The sequence below is a fragment of the Erinaceus europaeus genome, chromosome 19 (assembly GCF_950295315.1).
Source record: "Erinaceus europaeus chromosome 19, mEriEur2.1, whole genome shotgun sequence".
NCBI lineage: Eukaryota > Metazoa > Chordata > Mammalia > Eulipotyphla > Erinaceidae > Erinaceus > Erinaceus europaeus.
This window is the reverse complement of record NC_080180.1, coordinates 53501631-53520878: the sequence shown is the minus strand read 5'-3', so window position 1 is coordinate 53520878 and position 19248 is coordinate 53501631. Positions and strand designations below refer to the sequence as shown.

Genomic DNA, 19248 nt, shown 5'->3' with positions numbered 1-19248 from the left:
TATGCAAAAAGACTTTCATGCTTGCCAAAGCTCCAGGTTCAATTCCGCACATCACTATAACCCAGTACTGAGCAGTGCTCTGGTTAAAAAAGAGAGAGAGAGAAAGAGAGAGAGAGAGGAAAGAAAAAAAAGATAAAGAAAAGAATATAAAGAAAATTTTAAATTCAACCAAGGCCTTTAAATTATGTCACTGAAACATCTCTTACTAATCTTCTTTAATACAGTTTTAAATGGTAAGATAGATTACAAGTAAGTGTCTACAATATAATTCAGCTTTTAAAAAAGTTATATGCATAAAAAAAACCCTGCACAACATTGAATATCAAAACTTTAGTAGTAGGTAGAATTATAATTTAGTTTTTAATTATTCTTTTCATTTATCCATATTTATGTAAAAAATAAGTTTTAGAGAATTTCAAGTTTAATACTGAAATATAAACTGAAAAGTCATTTTTACTATAGATAATAGCCAATCAGAAGTTAGGTGTTTCTGCATTTTACTAATTTACTGAAACTATTTCTAATTGGGGAAATATTGAAACAAAATATGATTTATATGTACTTTACACAATATTTTCATTAAAGAATCACTGATTTTTTTCTCAAAGGATGAAAGTGTGCTGTTGCATCTGTTTTCTTTTAAATCAACTCCAGATGTTTCAGTTCATAAGTCTTAACTTATTATTTTAAAGCTACTTCCCAGGCCTACTCAAGGTTATGTATTACTTTACACAATTAACTACTTCTTATGAATGCTTCTAAATGACTCTTTGTAGAGCAAGTTGAAAGAGCTGAATGGAAAGTGAATTGGGAAACTCTGTAAAAATAAAATATGCATTTAAGTCACTGAGTATCTATTGAATTCTATTTACTCAAGTTCACGTGAATACTACTGGATGATATAAAGAGTTAGCTACAGAATTTCTAGATCTCCATACATAGAATAACTCAGAAACAAAAGGAACTACACATAATACGCTACTCATATAGATTGTTTTAAATATGGTGCACTCTCTAACACAGTTAATAGAGTCTACACTCTAGATATAGACCAGGGCATAAAGGGTAGAGTACATGTGTACATGTAGCCATTAGTTAGGGGAAAATATATACCTCAAAGTAAAAGTGCTCAACAGTTTGCTGTGAGTAGACTTAGACTCAATAAGTTCAGCAGGCAAACAGAAAGGCCTAAAGAAGACTCCATAAAGAACATAATCAAATCCTTACCACTTAGGCCTAGACATCCTCCTCTCCTTGTTCCATACATTCTCTCAATCACTTTAAATCTAACTCTGTCAGATTAAGTACTACAAAAACTGGATAAGGGCAAGAGAGTGGCTTACTTAATAATGGATTTTCTGGTCAATACCAGACCATCCCATCATCTGGGCTCTATTCAGGGTATCCTTGGATTCCCACATTGATATGATAGGCCTAGGCCTCTAGTAGATCCCTCTCTCCACCATCACTGGTCATTACTATCAGAATATCATCACAAGCCCTCCTGTGGGCCCTCCAGGACGTTGCCTTCAGTGTAGAGCAGCAATGGAAGGGACTTCCCCACTCTCCAAAGGGAGACTGGGCCAGCCTACTGTGCCACTTGAGGAAGATTGGTCCTGAAATGAGTGCAGTCTAGAATGCTCTCAGCTGTGACCACAGACTGCGAGCTCAGACTGACAGGAACTCAGAGATTACACAGGCTCCTGTGCTAACTATGAATAGACATGGGTCCTGGGTCAGGTCAATGGGGTTAACAGTTAATGGCATTTATATGCTTTTCTCATGTATAACACTATAAAGAGCTGACCAATATTCTCTAATGTTTAGATTTTTATTTTAGTTTTACTTCCACAGTTATTGCTCAGCCTTCATGTCTGCACAAGTCCTGGTGGTCTTTTTTTTTTTTTTGATGGACATGCAGAGAGGGATAAATAAGGAGACAGAAAGGAGAGACATCTGAAGCCGTGCTTTTTTGCTCATGAAACTTCCTCCCTGTAGGTGAGAACTAGGAACTTGAACTTGGGTCCTCACACATAGTAATTTATACAGTCTACCAAATGTACCAACACACAGCCACTAGTCTTGAATTTTTTTTTTTTTTGCTTCCAGAGTTATTTCTGGGGCTCAGTGCCTGCACTACAAATCCTGGAGACTATTTTCCCCATTTTGTTGCCCTTGTTGTTACCGTTATTATTATTATTGTTGTCACTGCTATTGTTATTGTTGGATAGGACAGAGAGAAATTGAGAGAGATGGGGAAGACAAAGAGGGGGAGAGAAAGATAGACACCTGAAGACCTGCTTTACTACCTGTGAAGCGACCTCCCTGCAGGTGGAGGGCCTGGGGCTCGAACTGGGATCCTTATTCTTGTCCTTGCGCTTTGCGCCATGTGCACTTAACCCACTCGCTACCGCCCGACCCCTGTCTTGAACTTTTAAATAATTAATCTCCTCCTCTTCTGTTAGCTATACAAAATAGAAAATATATAGCTAGTCAACTAATAGAAATCTTTGAATGAGGTGAACAATTTTCTGGCACTCTGTCCTCCAGCACAGAAACTCTACATCAAAGACATCTATCTTCATTTCTAGAAGGAGGTGTTAAAACACAAAGTGAAAACAGTACTTCCACTTGAAATAGTATAGCTTTATTTAGATACAGCAAGAAGCTAGAATCTAAAAAACTTAATAAATGTACCTCTAGGCATGGAAAACTATGCTGACATGAGAACCTTTCCAGTATGAAGAGTAACAGAACTGGACTAGGAGACTAGCAGATGAGTCTGAGGAGAGACTAATGAGGAGAAGCCAGGCACACTACCCCCTTGCATATAAGGGACAAAAATGGAAAACCTGATGATAATTAACATACCGAGTTTCTCAGTGACCTTGAGAAAACCCATGAATTTTATGAAGAAAGCTGAAAACACCTTAGAAAAAGTCATGTGGTGAACACTGTACTCAGTAACTGTGGTGAGCAGTGCCTGAATGATGGTTTTGCAGCCATACACAACAGTGTAGTGTGAGGAGAGTTAATGGGATTGGAAGGGGTCATTTAGCAATTTTGAGGAGCCCAGATAACTAAAAGAGGCCTAAGGTCAGGAGACAAACACATTTCTGCACTTTACAGGGGCCATGGAAAATACTGAAACTAGAGCCCACTAAATGGACGCCAAGGTCCAGATGCATCATTCACCCCACAGGCGCTAGCTAAAGTAGACCACATTAAAGATTTCTCCTATCATATTACTGTCCTGGACCCTGGAGACAGATTAGTGGTAGAGCACATGCCCTCCATTGGAGAGGCCCTAAGACCACATGAGAGCATATGGACAGCACCAAGGATAGGCACAAATAGAGCTATATGGATGATGCAATGGTGCTTTGGTTTCTCTCTAAGAATAGGATAAAAAAAATCAAACCAAGGAGTCTGGCTAGTGACCTTGTCCCCCAACCACCATCATTAAAAATGTTTCTCTTGAGATAAAAAAAAATATGAAATCCCAATGTCCTATGGTGGAGGGTGCAGTGTGTTAACATTTATCAAGAGAAGAAACTGTACACCTATGAAAAGAGCTCTCTTTTAAGTTATCAGTTTCCCCAATAAAATGATTTTTTTAAATGAAATAAAAGAGCACAACTTTCATAAAATGGGTGCTGGGTACAGAGTAAGAAAGAATAGAGGTATACATTTAGATTATACACACACACACACACACACACACAATGCACATCATTAAGAGATATGTTAGAAATGTAGTTATAGGTGACTGGGTGCACTAACATTTACATTTTGCCATGCTCAAGGACCCATGTTTGAGTTCTCAGAACCACAAGGAACACCAATCAAAGTGAATGCTTCATGAATGGCAGTGGTGCTATGGAGTCTCACATTCTCATTCATATTCATTCTCATTCTCTCTCTCTCTCTCTATCTCTCTCTCTCTCTCTCCCTCTCTCCCTCCCTCCCTCCCTCCCTTCCTCCTTCCCTTCCTCTCACTATGTCCCTTTCTGTCTCTTACTATCTGGATAAAAAGAAAGAATAAGAGTTCACCAAGAGTGGTGAAACTGAGCAGATCCTAGAATCAGAAAAACATATTGCTTACAGAGTACTAAGGTAAAAGATATCATTTTGCTTACTAGTAGGGGAATATTTTTTATATGAAAGCCTTGACTATGAAACTACACATTGGGCACCCAGGAAACACAAAGGTGATTTCAAATCCCTGACTAGGGTGAGGGGGACATCAGAAGTGTTCTAACTGGAAACTGGAGGGTAAAGACAAAATACAGATGGACAGATATAAAAATAAATGAAACTATGTTTTACAAAAATGAGTTAATATTCACTATTGAACTGCTTGGGTATGTCTATAGTGGTAGCAACAGATACAAAACAGTAATAACTCAGCAGCAACAAACAAAAAAACACAACTTGTGCTCAGATTTTGGTTTCTAAATACTGCAATTTAAAAAAATGGAATGAATACTCCTTAGAGAGTTGACTGATCTCTGGTCAAGTCAGGAATAATATGACTCTGTAGAATCTTCCAGTGCCAGCAAGGGAGCTTTCACAAAATAAAATAATGAAGACATGTCAATGAGACTCAAGGATAAACTCTAAAAATTTCCCAGTCTCTAAAAATAGAATAATTTCAGCAATAACATTAAAATGATGCAATGTTAGATTATAGTTCAAAATATAAAAGGATTAAGTGAGCACAAAGTGATATAAATTAATGATTCATTAAATAAACTGGATTAGAAAATCAATTACATAAGAACTATTTATACTTAGGCATTAAGCGTGTTCTGGGTTTCAATATGTACTGCAGAACATGGATGGGAAGGGGAAAATAAAGTATAGTGAGTCAAAAATATGAGAAAAATACTTATTAACTGGTTGATAAATGTTAATATCACTAGAGAGAAGCCACAAAACCAGCATATACCTGCTGGTATAAAGTGAGGAGAAAGTCACTTAACCCCTGACATTTCTTAAATAAATATATAATGTCAGCATCAGGATGCAAAAGCAATAGCTGTTATTTAATATTTATATTCTGTGTTGAGTACTTTACTTACATTACCTTATTTCTCTATCAATACCTGATGTTGCTATTATTATTGTTAACTAAGGCTTGTATCAGTAACATGCTTCATAAGGCTATAAGCAATTTTTGAGTCACATGTAAGTTGCAGGATTTTTTCTAACAATTAACTGGCAACCAAAATACTATATTCCCTTTTCTCCTTGTGGTGGAACATAATTTCATCACTCTGAAAGACAGGAAGGGTGGGGGAATATTTGTTTTTATTCTCCCTTCTCCCTTTGTTTCCCTTCATTCCCCTAATAAACCTTTATCATTGGAAAGGTGTGCATTTGAAATTCCTTTTCTGAAACATGAGTAAGAACTGAGCAAGATTTTCAGCACTTCAGGCCTCAAAACATACTAGAAAATACTCAGAATCTTCACTACTGATTTTAGTTAGCATTAGGAAGGAGAAGAGTGAAGATTGAAATTGATGAATTGCTCTGAGAAGAAAGTCACAAGGAAATTAGTGTTCCAATATATGTGATCAATGGAGAAAGAGCAGATAAGTTTCGAAGAATTTGTGTTATAATCTATTGAGCTCTAATTGAAATCCAATAGGTGTTAATGGAATTTAGATAAAGACAATTAATAAAGACACTTTTCAAAGCAGGGCGGTCAATATTTCACTAGGAAGTGATTAAAAAATGCAGTTTTCATCTTTAGAACACAGCTAATAGCATGAAGTTTGGTATTAGAAATGACAGAATTCAAATAATGACACGTCTACTTACCACTACCATAATCTCAGGAAAGATGGGTTAACATTTATTCATATGACATATGAAGATAATAACAATCAAACTCTACCTTAAAAGGTTAGTATAGAAATTTAATGAGAAAATATATTTAAGATACTTAATTTCAATCCAAATGTATAGCAATAATTTCTTTCTGTTCACTAGAAAACTCTTAGAAACCATTAAGCAGAATAGTAAAATAGCAAGCTATAAAATTAATATATCAGAATCAGTTATTTCTCTTTGAAAATAAGATAGAAGAAATGCATAAAGCAATGCCATTTACAATAGCATAAAGAAGAATCAGGTATCATGCTCCAGGAGGGGGCACAGTGGATAAAGCATTAGACTCTCAAGCACGAGGTCCTGAGTTCAATCCCTGAAAGCACATGTACCAGAATGATGTCTAGTTCTTTCTCTTCTCCTGTCTTTCTCATTAATAAATAAGTAAAATCTTAATCAACTATCTAGAAACAAATTAAACAAAGGAGACACAAGACTAGTACATTGAAAATTATGAAAATAAAGAAAAATGCCACGAAGAAACTCATGGCCATGAATCTTAAAATGACCATTTTATCAAAAACTATACACAGATTCAATGAAATTCCTATTAAAAATTTCTGTGAACTTCTTTTAAAAATAAAACTCATTATAGAACTTTTTCTGGAATTATAAAAGACTGAGAATCAACAAAGGAGTCCTGAGAGAAAACAAGAATGGAGATATCACACTCCCTGACTTCTACTAATATACAGGGCTACAGTAAACAAAACTGTGTTACTCCACTCCCTGACTTCTACTAATATACAGGGCTACAGTAAACAAAACTGTGTTACTCCACTCCCTGACTTCTACTAATATACAGGGCTACAGTAAACAAAACTGTGTTACTCCAACTGACATTCAGATCAATGAAATAGAATCGAGAACCCAGAAATAAACATTTACACTTGTGGACAGTTACTCTACAAAAAAGAAGTCCAGAATATTAAATGGAGAATAGGAAAACCTCTTAACAAATGGTGGTGGGCAACTGGGTGGCCACATGCAGAAGAATGAGCACCATATGTCACCATGCACAAAATAAAAGCCAGTATCTATCAAAATTTAGTTGTTAGACAAGAAACCATAAAACAAGTAGAAGAAAATATCAACAGAACATTACATGATGTCTGCTTTGTAATGTCTTTGGAAACTTAATCCCAAGAGTAAGGAAAGAAAATGTAAAGATAAATTACTTGGACTACACCCAATTTAAAAGCTTGGGCAGAGAAAGATGAATCATCACCAAACAGAGAGATACCCTACAAAATGGGAAAAACATATTTACAATCTATATATCAGAAAAAAGACCAGTAACCAGTATATATATATATATATATAGAACTCATCAAACTCACAGCAGGAACAGCAACAAAATTGCATTAAAAACTTAGGGGAAGGGTCAGCCAGTAGCACAGTGGGTTAAGCACACATGGCACGAAGTGCAAGGACCAGCACTAGGATCCTGGTTCAAGCCCCCGGCTCCCCACCTGCAGGGGAGTCGCTTCATGAGCAGTGAAGCAGGTCTGCAGGTGTCTGTCTTTCTCTCCCCCACTCTGTCTTCCTCTCCTTTCTGGATTTCTCTCTGTCCTATCCAACAACAACAAGAGCAACAAAAATGGGAAAAAATGGCTTCCAGGAGCAGTGGATTCATAGTGCAGACACGGAATCCCAGTGATAACCATGGAGGGAAAAAAAAAACAAACTTCGGGGGAAGACGATCTCACCAATGTGTCCTGGAACCTCATCTCTCCACAGCCCTACCCAACTAGGGAAAGACGCATGATGGAGGTATGGATCAACCTGCCAATGCAATTACAGAAACCAGAACTCCCACCATCTGCACCACCAAAAGAAGGTCCATATTCCCCAGAGGGGAAGAAATGTTAGAGGAAGATGACTAGAGGGCTCAGAGTTACAATTCTGACCAAGGACATTCTTTGTGAGTAACAATACGTGTAGGTGTGGCTTAGAAAAGAAGAGAAGGCAGGACTATAGAAAAGGTGTGTGTGTGTGTGTGTATATATATATATATATATATATATATATATATATATATATATATATATTCAACCTATATTTGTTATCTTGGGAGAACTACTGCAGTTTCCAAGGGAGGAAATGGTGACACAGAACTCTGGTGGTGGTAACAGTGTGGAATTATAGCTCTGTTATCTCATAATTTTGCAAATCAATATTAAATAGCTAATAAAAACCTTAGGAGAAAGAACTGAACAGACTCTTCACCAAAGAAGATATTCAGATGGTCAATAGGCATATGAAAAAAATGCTCTAAGTCACTGATTATCAAAAGAAATGAAAATCAGTGGTCAGGGAGGTGACACAGTGGATAAAGCATTAGACTCTCAAGCATGAGGTACTGAGTTCAATCCCCAGCAGCACATGTACCAGAGTGATGCCTTATTCTTTCTCTCTCTCTCCTATCTTTCTCATTAATAAATACATAAAACCTTTTTTTTTTAAATCAAGGAATCAGTAGACTCATGCCTGTGAGAAAATCTACATAAAAAGACAGATATAAGTGCTGGTAAGGATGTGAAGAGAAAGAAACCCTCTACACTCTTGGTAGGAATGCAAACTGGTTCAGTCCCTGTGGAAAACAGTGTAGAGATTCCTAGAAACATTAAAAATGCACCTAAATATGACCCAGCATTTATTATCCTAGGCATCTATCCAAAAAAGCACAAAACACTTATTTGTACACCCACATTCTTGGCAGTACTATTTGTGACAGTCAACATTTAGAAACAACCCAAATGGCCAACAGATAAGTGATTGAAGAAGTCCAGCATACACACACAATGGAATATTCACAATTGTTAGAAATGTTTACGTACAACATGGATGGAAATAGAAGGAATCATATTAAGCAAAATAAGTCAGGAAAGGCAGTGGTACAACCAGTAAGAGTACAGAAAATACCATGCTCAAGAACCTGGGTTCAAGCCCCCAGCTGCAGGGAGGAAGCTTCATGAGTGGTGAAGCAGTGCTACAGGTGCTTTCTTTCTCTCTCTTCCTTTCTCCGTCTCTCTCTTCTCTACTTATTTCTCTATATCTCTATCATAATAAATATAAACAATAAAAATATAAAATAAGCCAAAAGAAGGACAAATACTTGATGGGATTATGTCACTTATAGCATGGTACCTAAGAAACTCAATAATAAAGAGTGAAACCTCAATGTACTGTGTAGTTTCACCACATATTCAGAAACTCAGGAGGGAGAATGGAGGAGAACTTAGGGTAGGTTGGGGACCTAGGTGGAATAGACTGACAGTTTGAAGGATGAAATATACTGACACCTATCTTGGAGTAAATGTGGAAATGCACCCCAATGACAACAATAAAGTAATATTTAAGCTGGACAAATATCGTAAAAAAACATTAGTGGAAAATATGTCTGCACGATTTCACTGCTCCTGGAGAACTATTTTCTTTTTCTTTTTTTTTTTTTCGTTAACTTACCTCCTCTCCCCTCTCTTCTCCTCCCAACCCTTTCACTTCCCTCCTCTTTCTCTCGCCTCTTTAAGTTCTCCTCCTCCTCCTCTTCATCATCTTCTTCTCCATCCCATCTCTCTCTCTCTCTCTCTCTCTTTTAGATAATAGGTAAGAGAGAGATTAGAAACACCACAGCATTGCTCCAATGTTTGTGAAACTTCCCCTTTGTATATTGCTCCCATGTGTTGAACAGGGGCTCAAATCCAGTTCCCTGCTCATGAAAGTGTGCCTCTACTGGATAAGCGTTCTCCTGGGCCCCTTCAGTACAGATCGATTTTAATGCTGTGTCAGTACATTGGATTTAAATGTTTTGGCTATAGATTCCATATTGTAAGTCAAATATAAGTAAGAGCTCCATATGGTCCCATTTTGGCTATAATCTAAGTTAGTACTAAAATAAAAATGCTATTTTTTACTCAGTCGCATAGGAAAATACCTAAGATGTGAATCCCTTAAATTAGTTTTAAGCAATCTTCAGATAAAGCTTTAAGTCAATAGTTTTATAAATCCACCTGACACTCCTTTTATAAATATGCTCTTTATATTTCTTCTTCTATTCATCAGTGTTTGCAAAAAACAAATCCTAAGAATCTTTTCATAACAGTCCTCAAAACTTCACCACTTATGGTAGTTGTTAAAATATGTCCTCTTTTAAACTCCAATATCAGGAATGCCCCCCAGGACCTTTCTTACTCTTTTCTTTTATTCCCATGCAGCTAATATGTCTATTCTCCTGAAATGGTGACCTTATCTACACCTCTCTTTCAAGTTTCTCTTTCTTTTTTTTTTTTTTTTTTTCATTTTTCTTTTTAAATATTGAATTTTAATAGAATAAGCATACTCCTAGCTCCCTGAATTCTGGGGAATACAATTATTCAACTCAGTAACTATTAATGTTACCAGGCTTGATAAGACTAATAGCACGTGTAATTAAGTGGGGTGATTGTGAATGAAACTGAAGTCAGAAATGCTCTATCATTTGAGTGAGAGTCAACACTGCATACCAACTCTGAGCATACTGTATAAGTTTATACTAGTTTCCCATCTGTGTCAACTTGAAATAATCTCTACATGCTTCAGTTTTTCCATTTGTAAAATGGGGGTAATGACTATACTCCTATCTATCATTGTTCTGATGATTAAATTAATTAAACCATCAGCAAAACACAGTGAGTTAAATGTAAAAGCACAATAGTAAATACTATTTTATTTTATTCTTAAATCAATATATTGCATTACTTTAGCAATTAAAATGATTAAATATAATTTATTAGTCAAAATAATGTATATGACTATTCCCCAACTCAACTTACAAATGTGAAATAATTTAGTTTATCTAACAAAGCAATAATTCACTTATCTGACACCCATTATAAAAATATACTTTTAGCTGACCTTTAGGTGAAAGTATAAAATATATATCAGAAGCTTAGTGATGATGACAACAATATTAGTTAAAATTTATTGAGACTCTAATTAGCTGCTTATCTGATATTGTGACAAGTACTTTATCCCCATTTACAAATGAGAAAACTAAAGTTAAATATCAAGTAACTTGCTCAAGATCATAAGGTCATAAAGTCAAAGCCTGTGATTCAACTCACATGTATTGTGAGAGAGACTACACAGACTATAAATAAAAATCAAGACATGACTGAATGTTACTTACATTTTCAGAGAAATATTATTCAATTATTTATTTATAAGTCTAACTGTATTCCTCAAGTTTATCTTCACACAGCATTTATACATGATTTTTATCACCTAAAATTGTATACAATTTTTTGTCTAGTTATACACTCATAGGAACTGTTTTTGATAAAACGTTTTAAATACAGATATACATATTTAATGTAAAACATTCCCTGAAACCTACAGTAAAAAAATCCAGAAACTTCCTGTCAAATCTATGACAATGTAGATCTTTACACATGTAAATGGAATCTTTCCTCAAAGCCCTGAAAGATTCCACCATATTAAAACAGGGAAGGCTATGACCCAGAAAGGTTAGCGACTACTCTAAAATAACACAGATAGTAAGTAGAAGAATAAAGATTTGAGTGTGAATTGGTTTTTCTGATTGTAAAATAATTTCCACAAAAGACAATGGACTCTGGAGGAGAGGAAGAAATGGCGTGGGGGGGCACTGGAGTGCTGAGGCATGATAACGGAAAAGAATCAAAGCTGGGAGTGAAGCGGTTTTGAGATACATGTCACAGGGAGATGAGCGGTTGTATATATGCATCAACAACTGCATGGTAAACAATTAATCCCAACCCACCAAATAAAATGATTTGGAAAAGTAAAGTGACAGAATTCCCAAACGGGAATTATTTCTTAAGTTCACCAGTTTTGACAGTCTTTTTCTTGCAAACAAACCTAAGTGTAATAAAATCAATCTAAATCATACCCTCAAATTCACCCTTTTATTTATTAATTCTATTGACTTTGACAGACAAATAATGATGTTACATCTTAGAGTAATTTTAAGTTAGAATCATTTGGGCTGGGTGGTGGCACACCTGGTTGAGCGCACGTGTTAAAATGCACAAGGAAGCAGGTTCAAGCCCCCAGCCCCCACCTGCAGGGGAATAGCTTCATAAGTGGTGAAGCAGGGCTGCAGGTGTCTCTCTGTCTCTCTCCCTCTCTATCACCCCCTTCCCTCTCGAATTCTGGCTGTCTCTATCCAAATAAATAAATAAAGATAATAAAAAATCTTTAAAAAAATTAGAATCAACTATATTGGTAGTGGAGATATTCCATATATTATCCATCATAGCATATCTGAATACTGTTTAGCAATCTAGATAGTTTCATACTGGAGACCACAATATAAATCTTTAGGGGATAATAAAATAGGATTATTCTGTTTCTTCTCAGAGGTATTGCAAAAAGACTTTGTGTTAAATCTTCTAAAAGAAACTGTTGACTAGATTGATATTATTAAAGCAAATTCAGTAACTAAATGCAAGATGTTTTTAACATGCCTCGATATTATTTTGTGTTAGACTGTACTGAGCACTTTTATATGGACTGCTTCATTTATTTATTTTCACAACCAAGTGTGACAAGGATGCTTATAATACAAATTTAATATATGAGGAAACTTAGGTACAGATGTTTTTTTTTTTCCCTCCAGGGTTATTGCTGGGCTCGGTGCCTGCACCATGAATCCACCGCTCCTGGAGGCCATTTTCCCCCCTTTTGTTGCCCTTGTTGTAGCCTCGTTGTGGTTATTATTATTGCCATTGTTGACGCTATTCGTTGTTGGATAGGACAGAGAGAAATGGAGAGAGGAGGGGAAGACAGAGAGGGGGAGAGAAAGATATTCGACACCTGCAGACCTGCTTCACCGCCTGTGAAGCGACTCCCCTGAAGGTGGGGAGCCGGGGGCTCAAACCGGGTTCCTTACGCCGGTCCCTGCGCTTTGCGCCACATGCGCTTAACCCACTGTGCCACCGCCCGACCCCCAGGTACAGATTTTTTTTTTGTAAATTTCCCACAACAGTATTAGTAAATCTCCAAACTCAAGTAACATAGGTCAGTTGCCCGACTTCAAGACAGGATCACAACAGCACCAAGACTAGCAATGAATTCATTACTATAAAAGGACATCATATTCTCACTTAGTCTTGATGCCAACTCTGTGAGATGCTACTATTGCAATTCTTACTTTATAGTTCAGGAATGTAAAATTACCTATACAAGACCATCTACTTTATGAAGGGAAAGATCAGAATTTGAATATAGCTTATCAACAGATTCTGTACTTTCATCTTTTCTTTGTATATTACCTGTATATTTGGGGGACTGGGTAGTGGTTTCACTTTGTTGAACACACATATTACCATGTACAAAGCCTGAGGTTTGAGTCTCCTCTCCTCACCTGCAGGGGGAACATTTCACAAGTAGTAAAGCAGGTCTGCAGGTCCTATCTTCTTTCTTCCTATTTCTCCCTCCTCTATCAATTTCTCTGTGTTCTATCAAATAAAATAGAAAAAAAAGGGAAAAAATGGCTAGCAGGAGCTGTAGATTTGTAGTGCAGACACCAATTCAAAGCTATAACCACAGATGTAATAATAATAATAATTGTATATTATATAGTTTCGTAATATAAATAATATGCTACACACATATATATTTGCTCTTTGCCATTATTTTTTTACTCCCTCCCTCCCTCTCTCACCTCTCTCTCTCTCTCTCTCTCTCTCTCTCTCTCTCTCTTTTGCCTCCAGAGTTATCCATGGGGTTCAGTGCCTGCACTACGAATCTACTGCTCCTGGTAGCCATTTTTTCAATTCGTTGTTGTTGTTGTTTTATAGGAAAGAGATAAATTGAGAGAGGAGGGGAAGACAGAGAGGAGGAGAAGAGGTAGACACCTGCAGACCTGCTTCACCCCACGAACTGACACCCCTGCAGGTGGTGAGCTAGGGCTGGAACCTGGGTCCTTGCAAAGGTTCTTGTGCTTAGCACAATGTATGCTTAACCTGGTGTGCAATCACCAAACCCCCTTTACAAACTAATCTGAGCATAGCGTCAGAGCCTTCATATAAAACAGTTATACAGGCATGTAGAAACATTTTCTATACTTGTATATAGATTTTGCAATTGATGTTATGCTATTTCCTTCAACCTGTCTACTAGACCCAAACAATTAAAGCTAAGGATATTTCTAAGATGTTCTTAAAATTAATTTGGAAGGTACAACTGCTGTGGTCATCTTTTTTTGTTTGTTTGTTTTATAAAACTATTCCTGCTATACTAGTTGTTGTTTTTTTTTCTTTTCTACAAAACGGAGAAAACCCCCACCCCAACTCATCATCTGCACTATTCCAGTCCGTAAGTCCATGATTGGTCAACAATTTGTTTGGTTTTGTATGTTAACTCTCATTTCAACTACCAGGTTCCAGATGCTAGCATGATGCCAACCAGACTTCCCTGGACAGACAACCCCACCTATGTGCCCTGGAGCTCTGCTTCCCCATAATTCTGCCCCACTAGAGAGAGGCAGGCTGGGAGTATGGATCAACCTTTCAATGCCCATGTTCAGTAGGGAAGCAATTATAGAAGCCAGATCTTCAAACTTCTGCACCCCACAATGACCTTGGGTCCAGACTCCTAGAGCGTTAAAGAATAGGAAAGCTAGGAGTCTGGCGGTAGCTCAGCAGTTAAGCGCACGTGGCACAAAGCGCAAGGACCAACGGAAGGATCCCGGTTCGAGCGCCCGACTCCTCACCTGCAGGGGAGTCACTTCACAAGCGGTGTAGCAGGTCTGCAGGTGTCTGTCTTTCTCTTCCTCTCTCTGGCTCCCCTTCCTTTCTCCATTTCTCTCTGTTCTATCCAATAACAACATCAATAACAACAACAATAATAACCACAACAATGAAAACAAGGGCAACAAAAATGGAAAATGAATAAATAAATATAAATATATATATATTTAAAATAATAGAAAAGTTATCGGGGGGATGGGATACAGAGTTCTGGTGATGGGAACTGTGTGAAGTTGTATCCCTCTTATCCTATGGTTTAGTCAATGTTCCCGTTTTATAAATAAAAAATTTTAAAAAACTATTTCTGCTAGAGATAATAAATAAGGAAAGAAGAGTTCATTCTGCTGCAGTATTCCAAACATTGTTACCTAGATTCCTGAGTGACTTGAAGCCTTTATAGCAGTAATAAGTTTCCTTATTTTATATAAAGACAGAGAAAACAGAGTGACAGGGAGAGTGAAAGACCACAGAACTGAAGTTTCTTCAATGCAGTGGGGGCTGGGCTCAAACTTGGGTCAAGCACATGACAAAGCAGTAACACTATTCTGGTGATCTATTTTGTCAGTCCAATATACTCTGATTTCTGGGTGAGCTACTTGGGCATCCTTAACTGAAAGCTCAGAAGTAGTTCCCCTAGTGGTACATACCTTCATTGCTCTGAACAATATTCTTGGAAGCCAAAACTAGAAGAAACCCCTTCATCTTCCAACATTTTAAAGTATTAATTTGTTGTATAGAATTTCTACATTTATTGTGCCAACTCTTGAGTGACAAAGTATTCTTTATTTGAACTGTATTACTGATATCTGGTAGAAATTCTTGTAAACCTCTTTATATATTTTTGCAAGAAGTTCCCAAGAGTTTTGCTTCTTCATTTTTCTATTCAACCCATCTGCACCCCACTCCCTTTCCTTACTTTCATGTTTCACTCTCACTACTCCAAAATCACTTTTTTTCCAGAAGATTCCAAGAGTTAAAATAAATATTTGGCTCCAATTTCGAAATGTAAATCTCACTTTGAAATAAATTATTTTTCAGGAAGTAAAATGTTCAGATAATGATTTGTTTTAAAGATTTTGAAATAATGGAGTTTATTTTTTAAATATTATTATCTTTGTTTGATAGAGACAGCTAGAAATAGCTGTGTGATGGGGAGAGATAGAGAGATACCCGTTAACACTGCTTTACCACTCACAAAGCTTCCCCCCTGTAGGTAGGGGCTTGAACCTGGGTCCTATGTGCTTACTATGTGTGTTTAACCAGGTAGCCACCACCCAAGCCCCCAAAATGGGGTTTCTAATTAAAGAAACGGATGTTTGCTTTCTCTGCTGTATTCAAGTTAGGAACTTTATTCTGATGCCTACCTCTAAACTCCTGCTACTTCTCACCACTGGTGTTACACTCTTTTCTGCTGCCCTTGCTGCTTCACTTTTGCCCTGAAAATTCTGTCTCAAAAAGGAGTACAGGTGCTGCACTGGATACATGTTCCATTTTCCACAAAAATACAACTTTTTAGTACACACACAGAAGTCAGAGAGCAAGTTTCTTTTTTGTTTCTTTTGAGAGAGCATGGAACTAAAAGAGATAGAGTGAAAAGGAGATAGGAAGAGGCAGACACCGGCAGCACTGCTTCGTCACTTGTGAAGCTTCCATCTTGTACGTGGGAACCAGCGACTTGAACTCAGGATCTCATGCATGGTAATGTTTATGTTTTTACCTACCCCAAATTTTGCACAGATCTTTAGTATTTAGACTCCATCAATGCCTTTATTATTTATTATATCACTAATTAGTTTAACCTATGCATAGTCATTGATGTCATCTCAAAGAATAAATACATATTTTAAAGGTTATGTACCTGGATATTTATATATTTTAATGAGACAGAGCAAGATCAAAGCATGCTTCAGCTTTGATATATATTGTGTTAGGAACTGAATTGTTCAAGTCCTGCTCTTCACCAAGTTAATTCCCTGGCTTCAGAGAATAAATATTGGTACCAAAGCACCTTGCTGAATTTGTACTCAGTTGCACACTGAAATAAATACCATACATATTTATACATGGTGGTTGTTGGGAAGAATATAAGGAGGGTAAACAACATTTGGGAAAACCAACAGCCATTTGTTTCTTTGTACCTGACCAAAAATATGTTCAGCTGGTATTTGTGCTACTACATAGATGGGCACCTACAGCCCATCTGATCCTTCTATTTCCTCCACTTTGCATGCAGAAAGAAAGGAAGGGACATATCAAAGGCCAAGCCCAAGCCCAAGCACAAGCACAAGCCCAAGCCCAAGCCCAAATCCTCAAACACCAAGGCTTTAAAAAAAATCCTAACAAAGGAGAAAATTAATATCCCCACCATCAGGATTAACTATTTATTTTTGCTTTATAAATGGTAACTGGAAAAGTTTTTTTTTTTTTTTTTAAAGAAACTACAAAGATAAAATAAATACACTTGGGAGTCGAGCAGTAGCTCAGCGGGTTAAACGCAGGTTGTGTAAAGCACAAGGACCAGTGTAAGGATCCTGGTTATAGCCCCCGGCTCCCCACCTGGAGGAGAGTCACTTCACAAGTGGTGAAGCAGGTCTGCAGGTGTCTATCTTTCCCTCCCCCTCTCTGTCTTCCCCTCCTCTCTCCATTTCTCTCTGTCCTATCCAACAACAACAACATCAATAACTACGACAATAAAAAACAAAAAGGGTGGGAGCCTGGTGGTAGCGCAACAGGTTAAGTACATGTGGCGTGAAGCGCATGGACCCTCATAAGGATTCAGGTTGGAGCCCCCAGCTCTCCACCTGCAGGGGAGTCACTTCACAGGCGCTCAAGCAGGTCTGCAGGTGTCTGTCTTTCTCTCCCCCCACTCTGTCGTCCTGTCCTCTGTCCAGTTCTCCCTGTCTTATCTAACAATGATGACATCAATAATATCTAACACAACAATAAAGGAGAACAAAAGAGAAAATATTTTTAAAAATTCAAAAAAGGGGAATAAATAAATAAATAAATGAATAATACGAATTAAAATAAATACAATTATACTTTTAGGGTATTTAAAGCATTACTTTGAAAGTTAATCACATGGCAGGAGGAGCAGGCGATGGTGCACTGGGTTAAGCACATGCAGTATGAAGTGCAAGGAGATGTACAAAGACCCTGGTTGCATTCCCAGGCTGCAAGGGGTCGCTTCACAAGCAGTGAAGCAGGTGTCTTTCTCTCTCCCTGTCTCTCTGCCCTTCCTCTCTCAATTTCTCTCTGTCCTATCCAAAAACAAAAATAAAAGATAAAGGAAAAAATGGTTGCAGTGGATTCATAGAGCAGGCACCGAGCCCCAGCAATAACCCTAGAGGCAAAAAGAGAAAAAAAAAGTTAATCACACTAATGCACATTTTTGGAAAAATTACTTTTTTCACTGTTTCTTTCCAAATACAATGTTTCTGTTCAGGAATATATAAATATATATGAATTTAGGAACACACACACACACACACACACACATATATATACATAAATATCCCTGTGCTATTTTCTTTATATTTCATTGTGTTCTCTACAAGTTGATTAGAAATAGATAATTTTAGGACCCAGGCAGTGGCACACCTGTTTAGGTGCACACATAACACTGTGCAAGGTCCTGGGTTCAAGCCCATTCTAATCTCCACCTGTTGGGGGAAAGATTCATGAGTGGTGAAACAGAGCTACAGGTGTCTCCCTGTCTCTTTCCCATCCTATCATCCCCATCCCTCCTCTGATTCTCTCTTTCTTTCTAATAGATAAATAATAAAATTTAAGAAGTATTTAACCCATTACAAAAGAGGAATATGAAATTTCATTAGCAAGTAGAATTCTATGCCATAATACTAGTTTAAATTTGTCATGAACAATAATTTGATGAAGCAAATAAAAGTATATTTAATTTTTATGACAGGGTCAGCAGGGAAATATTTGAGTATTTCTATTCCAACAATTAATACTTCGAAACATACTAAATAGACATTAGAACTGTACAGGGAAAGCATTTTGATTCCACAATTGATATTTTACTGAATTTTCTTTAACATATACCTTTCTTCATGTCTTCCTTCTCTAAGTATATAATAAACTACTTGGGTAGCTAAATCAGCAATAACACATTAAAAAGGACATGACTAAATAGAGTTTGCCCTATATTTAATAATGTTTCCGTACATATTGACTTTGTTTTATATATAAAAATGACTCCTCGAATTTGGAGGTGTTTGAAGTGAACACAGGGGATATGGCTAATAACAAGGTTTTCCGTTTGTCTTTTTTTTCCCCATGTTTTTCAATAAAGTAGAATTTTCTCAAAAGCAGAGGAGATAGGTTTACCAGACTAATACATAAAGTTTCTTACATGTCATCGTTCTGCCCTCATTTTTTAAATAATGGGGTTTTATAAAAAGAGTGAATAAAGGACTCTAGAGTGATAAAAACTACAGAGATATACAAGTTACTATTGCCAAAAACAGATAGCACTCAATTGTTTTTTTTTTAACAGCATTCTTATCACATCTCTTCTTAATATTAGCTTTCTCAGGAAACAATAGCCTGCTGTAAT

The 19248-nt window shown here is 36.9% G+C and overlaps 1 protein-coding gene across 2 annotated transcripts in view; it reads right to left on the bottom strand.

The window, feature by feature from the left end:
* Positions 1 to 19248, bottom strand: part of IQCM (IQ motif containing M) — a 322044-nt gene that overhangs the window by 3421 nt on the left and 299375 nt on the right. Inside the window, exon 13 of one of the 2 annotated variants that reach the window (XM_060178973.1) lies at positions 13283 to 13376. The exons of the other annotated variant lie outside the window; for it this stretch is intronic. Within the exon in view, the coding sequence (XP_060034956.1) occupies positions 13283 to 13376 (94 nt within the window). The remainder of the gene's footprint in view (positions 1 to 13282; positions 13377 to 19248) is intronic. 2 annotated transcript variants of the gene reach the window in all.